Source organism: Phalacrocorax aristotelis, chromosome W (genome assembly GCF_949628215.1).
Source record: "Phalacrocorax aristotelis chromosome W, bGulAri2.1, whole genome shotgun sequence".
Classification (NCBI taxonomy): Eukaryota; Metazoa; Chordata; class Aves; order Suliformes; family Phalacrocoracidae; genus Phalacrocorax; species Phalacrocorax aristotelis.
This window is the reverse complement of record NC_134310.1, coordinates 5,768,747-5,786,034: the sequence shown is the minus strand read 5'-3', so window position 1 is coordinate 5,786,034 and position 17,288 is coordinate 5,768,747. Positions and strand designations below refer to the sequence as shown.

The 17,288-nt window shown below is 48.5% G+C and overlaps 2 protein-coding genes across 5 annotated transcripts in view; one reads left to right on the top strand and one right to left on the bottom strand.

Annotated features, from left to right (window-relative positions):
* The window catches only part of CHAF1A (chromatin assembly factor 1 subunit A), a 62,388-nt gene extending 52,536 nt beyond the window's left edge, over positions 1-9,852 (top strand). The window contains exons 6-16 of the mRNA XM_075077835.1: positions 549-790; positions 1,383-1,443; positions 1,986-2,054; positions 2,481-2,704; positions 3,214-3,382; positions 3,575-3,655; positions 3,741-3,830; positions 4,063-4,324; positions 4,945-5,432; positions 7,768-7,861; positions 9,353-9,852. Of these exons, the coding sequence (XP_074933936.1) occupies positions 549-790; positions 1,383-1,443; positions 1,986-2,054; positions 2,481-2,704; positions 3,214-3,382; positions 3,575-3,655; positions 3,741-3,830; positions 4,063-4,324; positions 4,945-5,432; positions 7,768-7,861; positions 9,353-9,453 (1,881 nt within the window). The 3' untranslated portion in view covers positions 9,454-9,852. The remainder of the gene's footprint in view (positions 1-548; positions 791-1,382; positions 1,444-1,985; positions 2,055-2,480; positions 2,705-3,213; positions 3,383-3,574; positions 3,656-3,740; positions 3,831-4,062; positions 4,325-4,944; positions 5,433-7,767; positions 7,862-9,352) is intronic.
* UBXN6 (UBX domain protein 6) lies at positions 9,140-16,928 on the bottom strand. 4 transcript variants are annotated; one of them, XM_075077856.1, is made up of 12 exons: positions 16,113-16,300; positions 15,477-15,631; positions 15,109-15,170; positions 14,826-14,957; positions 14,170-14,267; positions 13,686-13,761; positions 13,515-13,599; positions 13,038-13,257; positions 12,804-12,934; positions 12,035-12,180; positions 11,381-11,591; positions 9,140-10,805 (listed from the first exon to the last, which is right to left on the bottom strand). In XM_075077856.1, exons 1-11 carry the CDS (start codon positions 16,193-16,195, stop codon positions 11,463-11,465), a joined length of 1,317 nt encoding a protein of 438 aa, XP_074933957.1. In that variant the 5' UTR covers positions 16,196-16,300; the 3' UTR covers positions 9,140-10,805; positions 11,381-11,462. The 4 variants fall into 4 exon arrangements, with proteins under 4 accessions (XP_074933957.1, XP_074933956.1, XP_074933959.1 ...); XM_075077855.1 differs by lacking the exon at positions 9,140-10,805 and adding an exon at positions 16,463-16,880 and having other exon boundaries at positions 11,440-11,591; positions 16,113-16,177; XM_075077858.1 differs by lacking the exon at positions 9,140-10,805 and adding an exon at positions 16,463-16,731 and having other exon boundaries at positions 11,440-11,591; positions 16,113-16,186.
* Positions 16,929-17,288: the final 360 nt, after the last annotated feature.

The following is a 17,288-nucleotide window of genomic DNA, read 5'->3' as shown; positions in this document are numbered from 1 at the left end:
TTTATGGGTTTAGTTCAAAATCGGATCAAATTCACTTTTCAAATTTATACTGTGGTAGCCCTACATTGATATAAAAGGATGAAAGCTTAGCTTAGGATGTATTTCCAAAGAAAGTATTTTAGAAACAATCTGAAATCTTCCATTAAATTAAAAATAATTTTTACAAATTTCCATATAATTTTCCATAATGCTACACTGGTAATGAGGATGACTCAAGTATAAAGCAAATAGAATACAAAGCTTTCCTTGATGCTTAGAAAATGGAAACGCCTCCATTTGTTAGGAGAAAAGAACAATTAATGCCTTCAGAGAGGCGGTGCGAGGTAGCTCAGCTGGCTGAGGCACCAGGTAACTGCGGTTAATAACCTTGTGTCCTGTGACAGCTAGAAACGATGCCGCAGGTCGAGCACTGGGTGGGTGCAAGAATCTAATCTAGTGTCTCAGATTAAAAAAAAAAAAAAATTCCTTATTTTACTCAAGGTTTTTATGCCAGCAGCTATTACTGCGTACAAAAAGACAACTTGCTTAATGGCTTGTTCCTGACCCAGGATCAGGAGCGCGCAGACAAGCTGCAGAAGTTGCAAGCAGAAAGGGAAGAAAAGGGAAGGCTGAAGGAAGAAGCAAAAGCTGCGAAAGAGCGAGCCAAGGAGGAGGCAAAGAAGAAGAAAGAAGAGGAGAAAGAGTTGAAAGAGAAAGAAAGGAGAGAAAAGAAAGAAAAAGAAGAAAAGGAAAAAGCTGAGAAGCTGAGAGTGAAGGAGGAGAAACGCAAGGAGAGGCAGGAAGCTTTAGAGTAAGTGCCTTGGTTTCTGCAGGTCCTGGGGGGTAATGTGTATGATGTGAGCACCTTTCCATACCCACCTTAACTGTCCCTTCTAGGGGCTATACTGGTCAAACAGCAGGTGCCTCTTGGTCACAGGATGCATTTTAAATGCTTGAAGGACACTGCGCCAGCCCTTAGTCGCAGCAGTACCTTCTGCTTGCAGGCTGACCTGGGCCTCTGGTTTGAAATGGCTGAAAAGAGCTGTCACGCTCCACTGAGTGACTGGTCTTGCTTGTACTTTTGCAATTCGCTGGCACCAGTGCCCTGTCTGTTGAGGAAGTTGCTTGTAACTTGATAATACCATAAATACCTTCTCTTGGCATTGAGGGAAACTTGGAGCAGCCCAGCTACTTTGTGGTGAAAACGGGTCAATATTTGCTCTAGAAGGAATTAAGAGAGTCATCCGCAGGCTTAACCAAGTATGGTCCTTGACTGAATTAATAGATTATCTTCTTGCTTAGCACCGTAGGGTCCTAGTCAAGGTCTGGGGCTTCTTACCTCTTTCTCAGTGCAAATAAACACTTCATGATTTGTGACAATTAACATGGACTTTATATTAAAGGGCAAAACTTGAAGAAAAGAGAAAGAAAGAAGAGGAGAAACGGTTAAGAGAGGCGGAAAAGGTAAATGCTTTCTCTAGCTTGTCTCTAAATTCTTCTGCTACAGCAAAATGATGTTAATGGGCTCCCTGGCGCTCTGCCAACGGCTGCAAAGCCGTTCACAATGGGGCTGCCGCAGCTAGTGCAGCTCTCCAGGCAGCGTACCCTGCCTTGGTGCCCCTCCCGAGGTCATGCCACTTGGGAGTGAGCGTGTTGTTTGGGATGCAGCCTGTCCAACCTGATCCGGTGGGGCTACGTCGTCCAGAATTCTGGTCCATCACTTTCATACATGTTGGTGTCTTTGCTTTTACCTGTTAAAGTCTTCTCTGCATTTGTTTTCCCAACACCAATGAGTGAACTCTATCCTTTGTCTCCATAATGATGCTGGAATCCACGTAGGTGTGTTGGAGAAGACAGTTTTTTGTTGAGTTACAGGAGCTGATAGATAACTGAGCTTGGCTTTATCCCTCACTAGATTTGAAGTTGGGTCATGCACGAGCTCACCTTGAATTAAAGGCCTTGTCCTACCTTTGTGTTTATAATCTGCATTTTGATTCTGATTTCAGCGTATTAATGCACAGAAAGCAGAAATTACGAGGTTCTTCCAGAAACCAAAGACTCCACAAGCCCCGAAGGTGAGGTATTGCTATTCCTGTGTTTTCTTTGGTCTTTTGTTAGTTGTCTTCTAATGTAGACACTGATTTCCTTCTGATCTGTCCTTTAGAGGTTCTTAGGTGGACAAAGCATTAGTAGTTCTTACTTCCGAATTTTGAAAGTGTAAAGGATTTAAAGAAAAAAAAAGTCTGTGACCAGAGCAGAGACTACAAAAGAAGTTTGTAGTTGCTTTAGTAAAAATCTCACCTCTGTCTTTGGCTGTGTTGGCTGTAAAGACCTAAATTCCCTTGAGAAGATCTTCCTAGAGTTTCAGATAGGAAGGGTTTAACCTGAGTCTTCACTCAGACATCAGCAGCTGGTATCGTGGTTCGTTGTGTATCTGGAATGTGGTGGTACTGCAGCTTCTCAGGTGTTCAGAACCTAACGATCCTCACTTCATGTTTCAGATTCTTGCTGGCTCGTGTGGAAAGTTTGCTCCTTTTGAAATTAAGGAGAATATGGTCTTAGCCCCCCTCTCTCGTATTGCCCTGGATCCAGACTTCTTAGAACAGCTGGATAAGCTCCTGCATGCACAGAATAGCAAAGCTTCTTTCTTGAGGGATCTAAAGTGTCGTGAACCACATAAAACTGGACCCACTTTTGTCAGTAACAGTGCCGACATAGTAAACAGGTTAGTCTGCGTTTTGGGGGGGTTTCCTTCACTTTTTTTATATAATGAACTGCAGAATGGTTTCAAGGTCTTATTTTAATATCGGAGATGATGGAAAGATGGAGCTTTTCTCTGAATACTCATTTTGTATGAGAATCGCTTCCAGGGGGAGCGGTGTGTTATGACGTAGCTTTCCTTCATTCCATACAATGCTTCTCAAATCCTTCCCCGCAGGAAATCTTGCATCTCAGGCAGCTGCCTTTCAGCACTGGACACTACTGGCCCTTAGTGGTGGTCGTCTTCGATAGTTTTAAAAAGTGAACACACTGATAGCTAAAACAGAGGTGCTGTTAAGGAGGGAGGTGGCTTGCCTGGAGCTCATGTTCTTGCAAGCGAATTGGGAGTGCCTGTTCTAATGAGCTCAAGCTCTGAGTTGGGATTGTGGCTGAAGCGAAGTTTTCTGTAAGATGTTGTCCTGAGCAGCCGGAGAGTGTTCTGTAAGTACTGAAGATGGTCTCTTGTTTTAACAGTGACGTGGTGGTAGTGGATAACTGCAAAACAGATGCTGTTCCTGAAAGGGGGAAATTTGGTAGAATGAAACTTCTGCAGTTTTGTGAGAATCACCGTCCTGCATACTGGGGCACATGGAACAAGAAAACCACTGTGATCCATCCCAGGAACCCTTGGTCAAAGGACAGTGTAAGCACCTGATAGGCAGCGTGGTTGGATTCTTTTCTTTCTTTATGCTCTTGAAGTGAATATGTGGTCGGCTCTGGGATTTCTGATCCACTCGCGTGTTCCCTCTTGCTGCTGAGTTTCGAAACCCTGAAGGGGGTCTGGTGTCGTGCTTTCAAATTATTTACAGAAATGGCGTGTTGGCATTTCTTCTAGAAACTACTGGACTATGAAGTAGATAGTGATGAAGAATGGGAAGAGGAGGAACCTGGAGAAAGTCTCTCCCACAGTGAAGGGGTAAGGATTCCACATGCTGAAAAATAACTTCCTGAACCAATTTCGCTTGTCAGTGTAATTTCTAATAAGCAGAGTTTATTTTTAGGATGATGAAGAGGAGGGAGAGGATGAAGATGATGACGATGGGTTTTTTGTACCCCATGGGTACCTATCTGAAGATGAAGGAGTGACAGAAGTGAGTGAACTGGGTGTCACTGGATTTCCATCTCTGTTTCCAATGAATTGTGTAATAAATACTGGCAGAGGAAGAAAGCGTGTAGTCTTGGCAGTGCCGTAACTCCCCTCAGATCTGTATGGTTCAGGAGCAGACTGCTGTAGCTCAGGGAACACGGTAAAAAGCTGGGTTTGAAAAGCTTTTGTTTTTCCTGGAATAGATGTATCGAGTTCTTTCTCACCTGTGGCTTTAGGAGTGTGATCCAGAGAATCAGAAGGTTCGTCAGAAGCTGAAAGCAAAGGAGTGGGACGAACTGATGGCCAAGGGGAAGAGGTTCCATGTTCTACAGCCCGTGAAAATTGGCTGCGTCTGGGAAAGTGCAGGAAAGGACAGCGGCACAAATGCAGACCTAAAGGTTCTCCAGCAGTTCACAGCATGTATCCTGGATTCACCTGTTGCAGAGGAAGAACAGCAGATACAGAAATGTAGCAAAAAAAGAGCAAAAGATCAGCAAAGTAAGACCTGAAGGATTAAATAATTGTACCTATGCAGTGTTGTACTCTGCTTTGGAGAGAATAGATTTTTGTATCGAGTGTCAAAATCAGAATGACCTGTTTATGACAAGTCTGCCATCCAAGGAATCTCTACGAGAGTTCTTGGAGAGGAGTTTTCCAGCATCGTGTCTGGTATGGCCTCAGTTACGCTCTCCAAAAAATCTTGCTCTAGATAATCCAGGAAATAAAGCCAACAAGACTTCAGTAGGCTCAGATTTAGGACTGCTTACTGGAAGTGCTCGAGCTCATTGACCTGTTTATTGTTCAGGGGGAGAGGATTTAGTTTGTCTGACAGCTTTCAGTACTGAGTATCTCCTGTACCTGATTAATGCAAGGATGTCAGTATTGCACATAAAGGCTAGAACAGGGGTTGAAGCTTTCCCTTCAGGGTGTCATTATCATTGGGGGTGACTTTTCTACGTTAAATTTAGCTCCTGTTACAATCCCATACCCAAAATTAATCTCGGCCTATTTGTCTTCTTTCTGGAGCGTGTGTACCGTTAGGTTATGCCAGCCTGGCTTTTCCTGACCTCTAAACAGTCCTTCCCCACAACCTTTGTGTATCCTTTTTTTCTCTGCAGTCCTTGGCCAGCTTCTGCCTCTGCTGCACGGTAACGTGAACGGGAGCAAAGTAATCATCCAGGAATTCCAGGAGTGCTGCCGGCAAGGACTGTTCAGTGATGTGACTGCAGCCGCCGACTGCAGCGACACGAGCCCTGCGAGCCCCCATGCCTCCCGGCCACAGACGCCTGTTGGCGAGGACAGCGGCGTCCCTTCCAAAGCCAGGCTAAAGCGAATCATTTCCGAGAACTCTGTGTACGAGAAGAGACCTGAATATAGGATGTGCTGGTACGTCCACTCGGAGGTGCTGAAGAGTTTTGATCAGGAGCATCTCCCTGTCCCTTGTCAGTGGAACTACGTCACGCAAGTCCCTTCTTCAGGGAAGGAGGAGGGTGGCAGCGTGCCAGGCGTGGCTGTCCTGCAGACCACCCCCATGGCGGTAAAGAGGAAGTCCACTGGAAGCATGTCCATCACTAAATTCATGAAAAGGCCTCAAGGTGCTGAACAGGTGAGTTCCTTTTGAGGTGCTTTTCCCCATTACAGAATGATGGGAATGTAGCTGTGCGTCTTCAGCAGGTGAGCGTCCTGGCATGCCTCCCGGGTTGGTCTAGATCTGCCATGCGCAGAGTCAAAATATTAAGCTACGGATCTTCGTACAAAAAGACCCTTTTTGTGGGGAAAGGAGTGAAATTACGTGACTCTAAAGAGATGGGTTTCTTTTGTGCCTCTCCGGCTTGGCCTGTCTATTCCATCTGAAATGTTGCTCTCCTGCTGTTCTTCCATTTTCTGCTATTTGGCAGTGATTGCATCCAAGCTGTGAATAGTTTCTGAGTGTCTGCTTGGCCTTGGTTTTACAGTTGTATATAATTTGTATGCAGGTTTTTGTGTGTGTATGGCTGCCAGATGTATAGCCTGAGCTGGTGATTTACATCAGTTGCATGTTGTACGGATTAAATGTGGTTCATAAGTGCTGCAACTCAACCCATAATAGTCTGTAAAGTCTACGGCTTATGCTGTCATACATAAAGCTGAATTTCAAGAGCTGTTTTAAAAAAAAGATAATAGTTCATAGCAACAAAATGAGATGAATTTGGAGTAGTTGCTACTCCAGCTCTAAGCTTTGTTGTGGTCTTCCTGTTGTTTGCTTCTGCGTTTCAGGGCAACCACAGGTAGTATTAAGAGCTTAATCATCCAAAAGGGTGACTGAAAAGTGTGCGCTGGGTGCTTTAGCTGTGTGATGATGCTCTGTCATGCATTTCAGACAGGCTTTGGGTCCTGAAGGTTGGTGTTACCGACTGTTTGCCTCCAAACCTACGGGTAGGACAGGGTTTGCACTGTCAGTGGATTTATTCCTCATCCCCTGTGGACAAGGGGGTGAGGAAAGAAGCCACAGACAAGGCTTTTTATGTTTTTCCTTCCCACTTCATTCTTGGCTTCTTTGGCTTTTCTACTGAAAAAGCTCTGCATTGAAGTATTGATAGGGATCAGAGACTTATGAGAAGCTGTTCAGCCCCCAAACTCCATCTGCTTGGGTGTTGGTTTTGTTTTTTTTTTTTATACACTAAATAAAGGCAGAGATAAAAATGTCTGCTTGGCATCCATGGGAAATTCTGCTTATAACTGACTCCTTGAGCAGAAATAGCGAGACAAAGGCTTTTAGTAGAATTATATCACCAGCCTGAATTCTTCAACACTCTCCAAAAGCACAAAGCACCTTAAAGCTGCCCTTGTGAGGTGTGGTGCGGTACAGCTTGGAGCAAAGGCATCACAGTCCTGAAAGCCTTTTGTGCCTGACATCTAAATCAGCCCTGCTCAGGTATTGAGATCCCATACTTCCTGTCAAGCGAGGCTGGAGCTTGGGGAGAGCCTAGGAACAATGGGTAGGTCAAGGCTGCCAGGTTCTCTACCCGCGGCACGCGTTACTCTGCCATGAAGCTCGTGCCAAGACTTGTGTAAGTAAAGGTGCTCTTACATAAACTGTGGAGAGAGGAGAACTCGGTATTGACGGGGGCAGTACCTGCACATGTGTAGGAGGAGGGGAATATTTAGCCCAAGAACTGTGTCTTTAATGAAAGATGTAAATTTAAAACTTCTTCTCTTGGAACAGCTTGTAGGGGGTGGGGACCAGGTTCTAGGTCTGAGGTTCTCATTCCACAGTTACAGTTGGGGTTAAAAAAAAAAACAACCCAAAATCCAAAACCACTTGCAGCTGTTCAATGCTGGGCAACTTCAGTTTGTGTCACTTCTTGTATTCATTTTCTTGATTTAAAATTAGTAGTTTGTGCTGCTCCCGTGGCAGAAAATAGGGTCACCAAGGGAAGAACTGTTGCCCCTCCCTGAAGAAAAGCTAATTGGCAAAGGTGAGGAGGAGTCGGGGGAAGAACATGCTTCAAACTTGACAAACAAAAGTAATTTTTCCATCTTCAGAAGGAAGAAAGCATCCAAAATAATCGGGGGGGGTGGGGGTGGGGGGAGAGATTTCCCTTAAAAACAAACAAACCCCACAACAAAACTGAGTCAGATTTCAACTACGGTTTGAACTGACTTTGTGTAGGCTGTTCATCGCATTGTGTAATAGCAAAACATCTTGGAGCAGAAGCTCGGCATGCTTCCTGCTATACGTGCCACTGCAGATGAGGCCTTTTATCAAAAGTCAGTGTCTGTTAAGCCAGGGGTTGCTTATTTTTCTTCCTTACAAATATGCCCAACTGATCAGGCTGTGCTGCGAGCTCTGCTCGTGAGGAGGGCCCACGGTAGTCCTTCGGAGCGCTGGCTGTGCTTGGTCTCGCACGTTAGCACCGTCAGCTTGCTGATACGTGGCTGGTACCTTTTCTTCCCTTAAGGCTGAAGCTGTGGAGATGGACGGATTTCAGGCAGACACTGAGGAAGATGAGGAAGAGGATGACTGCATGATTGTGGATATACTGCCAGGCAAAGGTGGGAAAATAAATTGATGGCAGTCTCTTGGCAGATGCTCGCTCCCGCAAGGGAGAGTACGACAGGGGGAACAGTGTGTGGCTAAACCGGTTGCAGTTTTTCTGCTGCTTTTTTCACCAAGCCTGGTGCTCTTTTCTCTAGATGTTTTATTCTAGGTAGTTCTCTGCTGTTTGTTTTGTTCTAGATGCTTCTTTGCTATTTACGGTCTTCTCTAACCTGCTCTTGCCCTTTCTTCCCTTCTCCCTCCAATCGACTAAATAGCGCAAAATACTTGTGACTAGCATTGGGCTGCCGGCGTTACCCTTTTTTGTCTGGTAAGAAGCGAACATTGGGGTCAGTATCAGCAGATCCACTAACTGCTGGTAAACGTTGTGGAGCAGGGCTGGGCTCTGGGGTGTGCGTACTCATGTTCAGAGCCCTTCCAGGACTGACAAGGTCTGGAGCGTTAGCTTCCCCTCTGCTGCCTTCTTGAAGCCTTAGGTGCAGGCTGAATTGTCTGTTCTGAAGGGAATAACATCAGATAACCGAGCTCGCAGGTGTTTCACAGGTGAGGGCTCTGATCAACACCGTGCAGCTTTGCTCCAGAATCTAAGCAGTTGCTTATATTTGTGTCCCGGTTATCCCTTGGAAAAGGGCTTTCAAAGCTCCACTGCCACAGCATGTCCTTTCAGGCTCCAGATTCGGAAACAGTGGGATGAGGATGTGGAGCAGCTCCTTTCATCTCAGTGAGGTTTTAACTATGTGTACTTGATCATACAGATCAGTGACTGAACACCAACCACATGATGTGCATTCAGCTCCTCTAAACCACTTTCAAAACCTCTGAGCCCTTTCTTAGCTCGCTCAGAATAGAGCTCTTTCACAATGCTCCTGGCACAACCTGAATTAAGGAAGGTGGGCGTTTTTGTGTTGGGCAGCTCTGCTAATTGATAGATAAGGGCTTGTGCATATTCCCAAAGCCCTAAACTCTGTAGAGTTTGACCCATTCTAGACGTATCTGGGCTCTTTCCATCTCAGCTGGTGCCACGTTCCTCCTCTCGCCTTCCATAACGCACAATGTAACTGTTTGACAAGAAGCTTTGCATTTAATCTTAAGCTGCTTTTGCTTATTACAAGACTGCAGTGAGATGAAAGCCTTGCTTCAGGTTTGTAATCTCTTGTTCTGAGGATGGGCATGCTGTTCAGTAGCTTGCCTTCCTCGGGCTTTGTTGACACGCGTGCAGCTGTATTTGTTTAAGTCTGCCCGAGTCTAAAGCACTGAAAAGATTATGAAGATCCTTTTTATGGTTGAAGTAATTTTATTCTGAATTGATGTTAACCAATATTAAAAGCAGTTTTTACGTAGTATTGAAAAGGGGACTTGCAACAGATGGGGGCACGCAGCTAAGGTAGATAAAGCATATAGTAGTCAAATTCTACTAGATTAATGAGGATATTTTAAAAACAGAACAACCATCCCCACCCAAACCCAACATATTTTCTACTTTGCAGATTCGACGTTGGCAGTTACTGAAACAGCTTCAGAATCCAGTGGCACACGAGCTGCTGCTCCCCAAGGTGCCAGCGTGCTCAGCCCATCTAATAGAGTTTGAGACTTACATGCCTACTAACTTCTCTGTATGTATGTAGAATGAGTTAGAAAATTTTAAACCTTGTGTATCTTTGAACAAGATACTTTAAAGTATTCCATATTTCTTGTAAAGAGAAGACAGCACTTTGTTCTGCTTCAGACCAGATGGAAGCTTAAATTTTTTAGTTCTAGTTTTTAGCTTAAAAAATACCACATATTAATCTGTCCTTAATAAAGCATTATTGAAATTTTGATACTTCTTTGTAATGGAAGGTATCTAAGTTATCTCTAAAATTAGTGGAGGGATTTTGAAATAAGCTTATTGTGATGCCACTGAGGGAATTACTCTGTTCATAATGTTGTATAGCATGGCCGTGGGTATAAATGATGTACAATTATATTTGAATTTATGCTATCTATATCATCCTGTTTGTGGTCTTACTTGCTACAGAGACAGCAGCAGGGCTTTACCTTTGGAAAAGAAAAAAAATGCACCGTTTCTCCTATTTTGGGATAGGCCAGTACTAATTACCTATCAGGGTAGATCATTGGGCTCCTGTACGCACTGTTACAACAGAAGCCGTATACATAAAAGCTGGTCTCTATCCCACAGAATAACTTTTAAGATTGAATATAAAGGACTGAACTAGTGTCAAACTTGTTTATGTATGTAACAGACTTGCTGGGGCTTTTAACTTCAGATGGCTTGTGAGTTGATGAATTAGTTACCTAAAATATTGGCTGTAGTTTGAGGCTTAATCTCCCACCAGTGGGCAGCATAAACAGATGTTGCTTGTTGTCAGTCTCCTGCTCTGTCCCCTGTTCTGTCTGCAGGTGCCAGGAAGTGAAAAGGTGGGTAATGCCACAGCTGCACCAGTAACACCAGCGCCAGCCCCGGTGCTGACTGGAGCTCATCTGCATTTCAAACCTAAGACCAATGCGATTCAAATAACTTTGAGTAGAACAGAGTCTTAAATATTCCATTTAATCAGACTAAGCATAATCTTATCTAAATATATTATCTCCAATAGGAGTTACAGTGCACACAGAAGCAAAAGGAAAAGCTGAGTTCTAAGCCGAGCCTGATATCCAGGCTCAATCAGTTGGTAATCCAGCCTAGTACTAGCACCTAATCCCTCCTCCAAGGGAGGAGAGGGGTGCTTCAGCATGGTCTTGGGAACACCTCAAGCAGTCACTGCTAGAAGTTAGTTTATAAAGCCACTCAGAACAGTCCTGTAAGTGTCTTACTGGGCGAGGTTGCCTTAATGTATGGCTAGTGGAGTTGTGGAGGTGACCGCAAGGTTGGTGTGACATGGCAGGATCTAGACTCCCACTCTGCAGAGCTAAAACAAAGTCATTTCTGAGGTCACGTAGCTGGAAGCTTGTCGTGGTTTAGCCCCAGTCAGCAACCAAGCCCCACGCAGCCGCTTGCTCGCTCCCCCCTGGTGGGACGGGGGAGAGAATCGGAAGAGTAAAAGTGAGGCAACTCATGGTTTGAGACAAAGACAGTTTAATGGGGAAAGCAAAAGCTGTGCACAGAAGCAAAGCAAAACAAGGAATTCATTCACCACTTCCCATGGGCAGGCAGGTGTTCAGCCGTCTCCAGGAAAGCAGGGCTCCATCACACGTAGTGGTTACTTGGGAAGACAGCCACCATCACTCCCAATGTCCCCCCTTCCTTCTTCCCCAGCTTTATATACTGAGCATGATGTCATATGGTATGGAATAGCCCTTTGGTCAGTTTGGGTCAGCTGTCCTGGCTGTGTCCCCTCCCAGTTTCTTGTGCACCCGGCAGAGCACGGGGAGCTGAAAAAGTCCTTGACCAGTGTAAGCGCTACTTAGCAACAACTAAAACATCTCCACGTTATCACCGCTGTTTCCAGCAAAAATCCAAAACATAGTCCCATACTAGCTACTACGAAGAAATTTAACTCTATCCCAGCTGAAACCAGGACAAAGCTCCAACAGTCTGTATGGGGAAAATGAGGGAACAGTCTAAGACCAGCGGTACTGAATCCACTCCCCTTTATTTCATGTCAGTGTCTGGACTCTAGAGAGAACTTCTGGTTTCAGGGAGCTTGCTGGCTGCTCCTCGCCTGATGCCTGAATGTCTGCCATGACTGCTGCGTCCCAGGCGAGCGTCAGGAGGGCTGAGGGCACCTGGGACAGAAAAGGCCGTGTTATTAAGTGATAGCAATGTTATACTTTGACCTCATAACCTGCTGTGTACATTCACAGACTTGGAAAAACTTAACGAGAGCACTTTGACTAAAAAGGACAAGCCTGGATTTCTGCAGGAGCTCCTTAGGGGATGCTGCTTTGGGCTTTCTGTCAGTAGCCTTGTGCTAGAGCTGCGCTTGTCTCGCGGCTGCTGCCTTCCCTCTTTCCCCAGTGTGGATGCTAATGCTGTGATAGAGCTGATGTCAACTACTGCAACCCACGTTTGCTACCAGAGGCAGGTCCTTGCAGTTCCTTCCAGACAGACCTCCTAGCCTTGAGCTAGAAGCCTTCAAGCAGGTACTTCTCTAAGTTACGAGCAGTAGGTGACTCTGACAACCTGAAGACCCCTTGGGAAAGTACCAGCTATCTTTTTTTTAACTCACCAGCCCACATTCGTTGAAGGCCAAGTTCTCATCAGTCAGTTTGAGACCTCCAGGTCCCCACAGCTCAAAGGGCAGCCAGTCATTCCTGAGTGCCTCTCTCACAAAGTTGTAGAGCACAGATACCAATTCTCGTGCATAAAAAGTCCCTGCCATGAGAAAACAAGGTGAGATATTGAGAGTCTGGCATTTACCAAATCTAACCTTTTGTGGTAGGTTTCGTGGGGCTCGCATACTGATGCTAACTTTATGAACTACTTCAGTGACACAGCAACAGCCTGATTCAGCTGAGAAGTATAAAAGCAGAATCCCCAAAGAAAAATATGACTTTAATTGTTGCAAGCCCCTGCCAGCCTGTAACAAAGAGTTGGGAAAGCCTGAAATGATTTCCAGAGTTCAACTGCAAAATTTGAAGAGGATTTATACTGTTGTATAGCCTGACACCACACAGGCAACCTCATGCCGATTACTATAACAAACTGCTCTAATGAGTCCAGCTTGCTCGCCGTAGCCTGGGAAGAGCACGCTTTAATTAACAGCGCCTTGAGATTCTTCCCTCTCTGCTCAACCCTGGCTTACAGTCCCAACCCGGTGCAGGTGGAGGGCTCAGAGATGGGAAGAGTTCTTAAAGAAATATTAACCCACTCTGGTTTTTGTTGCTTTATTCTACCAGCTGTGTTCAGCACACCTGCTTATTATTCAAGCTCTTACGCTACAAATATTCTCAGAAGCTTCTGGGGTTGTACAAAGACAAGGTAAGAAGTCTTTTTACCTTGGAGGATGTATCCATCGGGAAACTGGACTCGCAACAGGGTGTAGTTGTACTTCTGCATTTCCCTTTGCTCTTCTTTCTCTCGCATGGCTCTTGTCCTCAGCATCAAAGCCTTCTCCACTGCTTCTGTCCTTTAGAGAGAAAGCCATTTTTAGCATGAAGGAGAGGTACAAGACTCTCAGCTGGCACCATGTCCCCCCGGGCAGTCAGGGCCCTCCTTCGACACCTACTCACCGGAGCCGTTGCTCTCGTTTGATCTCTTCCACAGTGAGGTTGTAAAAGTCATTTGGCAGCTCAAACCGAGGGGCTTCAGGCGATGGTTTAAATATGCAGAGCTGGCGATCCAGCTGGGCTCTGACAGGCTTGGAGCTTAAAAGCTGTTCTTTGTAGTCCTTGAGGTTCTCCAACTTGGTCAGCATCTCTTCCTTCAATACATAGTACTCCTCCGTGGTCTCTACAATCAAAAGGACAGGATTTGAGCCTCTTGTTCGTTACGCAAGTAATGTATGAAATCTACAGGCAAGGATCTCTAGAAAATGTAATGCCTTAACAGGGAAACTGCAGGGTGAGCGGCTGTTTCTGTTACAGCCTTGGATTAACAGCCTTTTCTACAGCCTGTGGAGCTCTCTCGGTGACCAAAGCTGCCTCCCCTGGGATGTCCCACCACCACTCAAACTCCTGACTCTGCTTTAATACACTGAGATTTCTTGCCTTGTCCTGGAACAGGCAGTGTTTTTGTCTCAAACCCGATAGCCTGGAAAAATCTGTGTATCCCTTCCAGGCAGCTTATCCTTTCCTGGAAGAAAAGGGAAGAATTTAGATGTAGTCTGCTCCAGGCAAGGACTTTCCCAGGCAGAGCACCTGCAGGAGTCTTGACCTCACCTGGAACACTTTGTTCTGCAGTTTGATTTTCCGGTACTTCTCCTCCTCTGGATGGAGATAGATATTATCCAAGTATCTGCAGAAAGAAGAATGCACTGCATGGATCAAAGCAGGCACTGCAGGACACGCTACCCCAAGGTGTGAGAAGAGACTGAGAGACCTCACAGTATTTCTCACAGATAAAAGCTGATAAACTGAGGGAAGTAAAATACCTCCATGTTTCATGCCTGTGCCAGACAGAAGATGGGGGTGGCTGACCTCAACCAGTAGCTCCCAAACCTCTCGGACCAGTGGACCAACTCTTAAAACATCTCACAGATGCTGACCTTATTTCCTAACTAACACTTAAGACTGTTGGAACGTTTGGCTTTGGTTTTTTTCAGACTTTGCCTGGAGCACAGCAAGAAAATCCACCTGCCTGCCAGCCTTGCAGGGGAAGGACAAGCTACCTCCGTGCTCAGTCCTGCTAGCACAGTCCACTTACTTGGCCATGGTCTCCACGCCCACGCGTACTTTCTCCCAGTCCTTATTGAAGGTGTGAATCTCCATGATCGAGGCAGCCACCGGGTCTACGGAGAAACACTGCAGGAGAAGGAGAGAAGCTGGTCGGGGGGGAGCTGACACTACACAAAGGGAGGTGTGGGTCTGTTGTGGTTTAACCCTGAGCAGAAGCTCAGCACCATGCTCCTTCCCCCACAGTGGGACAGGGAGAGAACTGAAGGGTAAAAGTGGGGGAAAAAAAACCCGTGGGTTGGGCTAAAACCAATTTAACAGGTAAAACAAAAGCTGCGCATGCAAGCAAAGGAATTCACTGCTTCCCAGTTTAGCCATTTCCAGTCTGTAATCAACATTGTTTTCATCCCAAATCCAAAAGATGGCACCATTCCAGCTGCTATGAAGAATATTAACTCCATCCCAGCCAAAACCAGTACAGGGCCAGAGCTCCCAGTCTCAGCATTTCCAGCAAGCTGAAGAGGGGGTATTTGGACAGGCATCTGTTCATCTACAGCAGAACAGACTTGCCCTTTGGGAGATGGTGGAGATCTTACAGGGAGAAGGCAGTGCTCGAGGGGACCCACACCGCAGAATGAGGTAAACAGGAGGAAGGGAAGCTGTGCAGCTGGCAGACGTGGTCCTTACCGCCTGGATGGCTTCTCTGATGTGCTTTTCCTTTTTGTCTTTCTTTACAACAGCACCAGTCAACGGGCAAATGAAATAGACCCCTGAAACGGAGAGGGCAGCAGCCCCTTCCTGGTCCAGCGAGCTGAGGTCCTAAAGGAGGCAAAACCAGGCACTGAGCTGAACCCTGGCAGGTTTTGTGGGCTTTTTTTGGTTGTTTTTAAATACCCTGGCACATCTGCACAGGACAGGGATAGCAGCAGGGGACAGGGGATGCTGGTTGGGAGAGCAGCGTCTCTCATACCTCTTCCTCCGCAGAGAGCCCCTTCTCGCTGGCAGCTGCCTCAGCCATCAGCTCTCTTCTCACTACGAGACACAAACCCCAGTTACAGCAGTGCCCAGGATGGAGATTCAGCATATCCCAGAGGGCTTCAGACCACACAGCGCCACCCTGGGGAAGCAAACACCTACCCGGGCGCTCTGTCCCTGGCCTGAGAGTCCGTGGGTGAGCGTGACCCCACTTGCTATGACACTGAAGCAGCCGCAGCAGCCAGCTGCGCCCCACAACGTCCTCGAGAGCTGCACCCAAGCACTTGCCTACCTGGGGCCTCCCTCTCTGTCCGGCCAGCCCCACTGTCTGGCCACCCCCTCCCTCCCCCAGCGAGCTCCTACCCTGGTTCTTGATGGCCTCCTGGGAGGAAGGCAGCTTGGCCTTGGGCCTCAGCTCCATCCGGGCCAGCGCCGCAGCCGCCGCCATCTGCGCTTCATCCGTCGGTGCCTGGCGAGGCTTTGGCGCTGCTTCGGCTTTCGGCTTCTCCTTGGGGACCCTGGGCAGGACGGAGCAGCAGAGCTCAGGAGGAGAAGGGCTCCGTGATCCCGCTCCTGCCCGCTGCCACCGCACCAAGACACCGATGGCTCCCACCCGCCCAGGCCTGGACGTGGATACAGACACGAACACCGACACGGAACAGCAATTACCGCCCCGGGGAACCGGTGTGGCAGCATCGCTGCCCGGTGAGTGTCAGCGGGCCGGCTACGGGACGGGTGGCTTGGGAACTGCCATGAGCCTTGGCAACCAGTCCCCGCAGCCGGCGGCATCGGTCCCCGGCCGGTATTCCCGGGGCGCCTGGTCCCGGTGTCCCCGGTACTGGGTGGCAGCAGGCCCAGGGCAACCGCCGGGCCCGTGGGCAGCGGCGGCCGGGTAGAGGGGGCCGGCTTCCTCCTGTCAGCCCCACTGCTGCCGGCAGCGCCCGGGGACGGCGCCCACCCCACCCCGCACCCGCCGTTACCGCAGGGTCCCCCAGTTACCGGGACGGCTCCGACAGCTTCTGACCGGGCCCCGCTGTCTTGAACTTCAGGTCAGCCTTGATCTCCTGGAAGAACTTGCGCATGGCGGCAGGGACGGGACGGGACCCGGACGGGGATGGGGACCGGGACCGGCGCGGCGCGCCCCGCACGCGCCGCTGTCACCGGAAGAGGCGTGTCCTCACCGGCCCTACCGCCGCTCTACCGCCACTCTATGACCCCTGCGGTCCTCCAGGTTGAGGCCTCTTGGTTGGGGGCTGTGTGTGAGGCCGGACCCCCAGACCACCTCTCCCCCAACCCCCTTCCTTCACGAATTCCCTCCCATAAGGCCCAGGGCAATCCCTGCTCCTCACCAAAGCTGCAGGCGACGTGCTGGATGCTGCCCCATGGTTGATGGAACTGCTGGGGTTGGCGAAGGCTTTTGGGGTCCCCCAGCCCGGCCCCTCTCGACCCCCCCAGCGTCCCAATCGCCTGGAAATCATTCCCAGTGGGTGGCATTTTCTTCCAGCCCAGAGCTCTGGCTGCCACCCCACCGCACGCAAGCGGCTGCAGGCCAGTGCAGGCAAGGAACTGTTGCACTTCCATGGCCTCACAGAGAAACCAGGTTGGGTTAAAACCAGGTCTAAAAATAAAGCAAGCATCCAGGCAGACTCTTTGCACTGTTCAGCTCCAGCTTAGCCAGGTTGAGTTCAAGTTTTAAACCCAAAGGTGGGTAAAGCAGGTCTAACACCACCCCCCACCTTGCCCCAGGCGGCTCTCACTGGTGGCCTCATCCCTGGGACCCCCCCAGCTCCCCCAAACCAGCCCCGGCCTCAGCCCACCCCGCAGCCCCTTGGCCTCAGGGGAAGCCCCCGGCCGACTCTGGCAATGCCAGCCATGTCCCCAGGCCAGGGGGCAAGGTGGCAGCAGTGGACAGGGCAGGGTGGGAGCTCGCCCTGGGGTGCAACACACCCCACACACACCCCTCCCCCCAAAGTCCCCATGCCCCCCTGCCCCAGGGCCCAGCCTGGCCTTCCTGTCCCTATGGCCGCTAACCCGGCTGCTCTGCATGGCCCAGACCCTGGCCCACAGCCCTGGCCCACACCCTATAGCCCAAGCCTCCCCCCCTACAGCCCTGTCCCCCTCCCTATAGCCCTGGACCCTCCCTATAGGCCAGCCCCTTCCCCACAGACCTGGCCC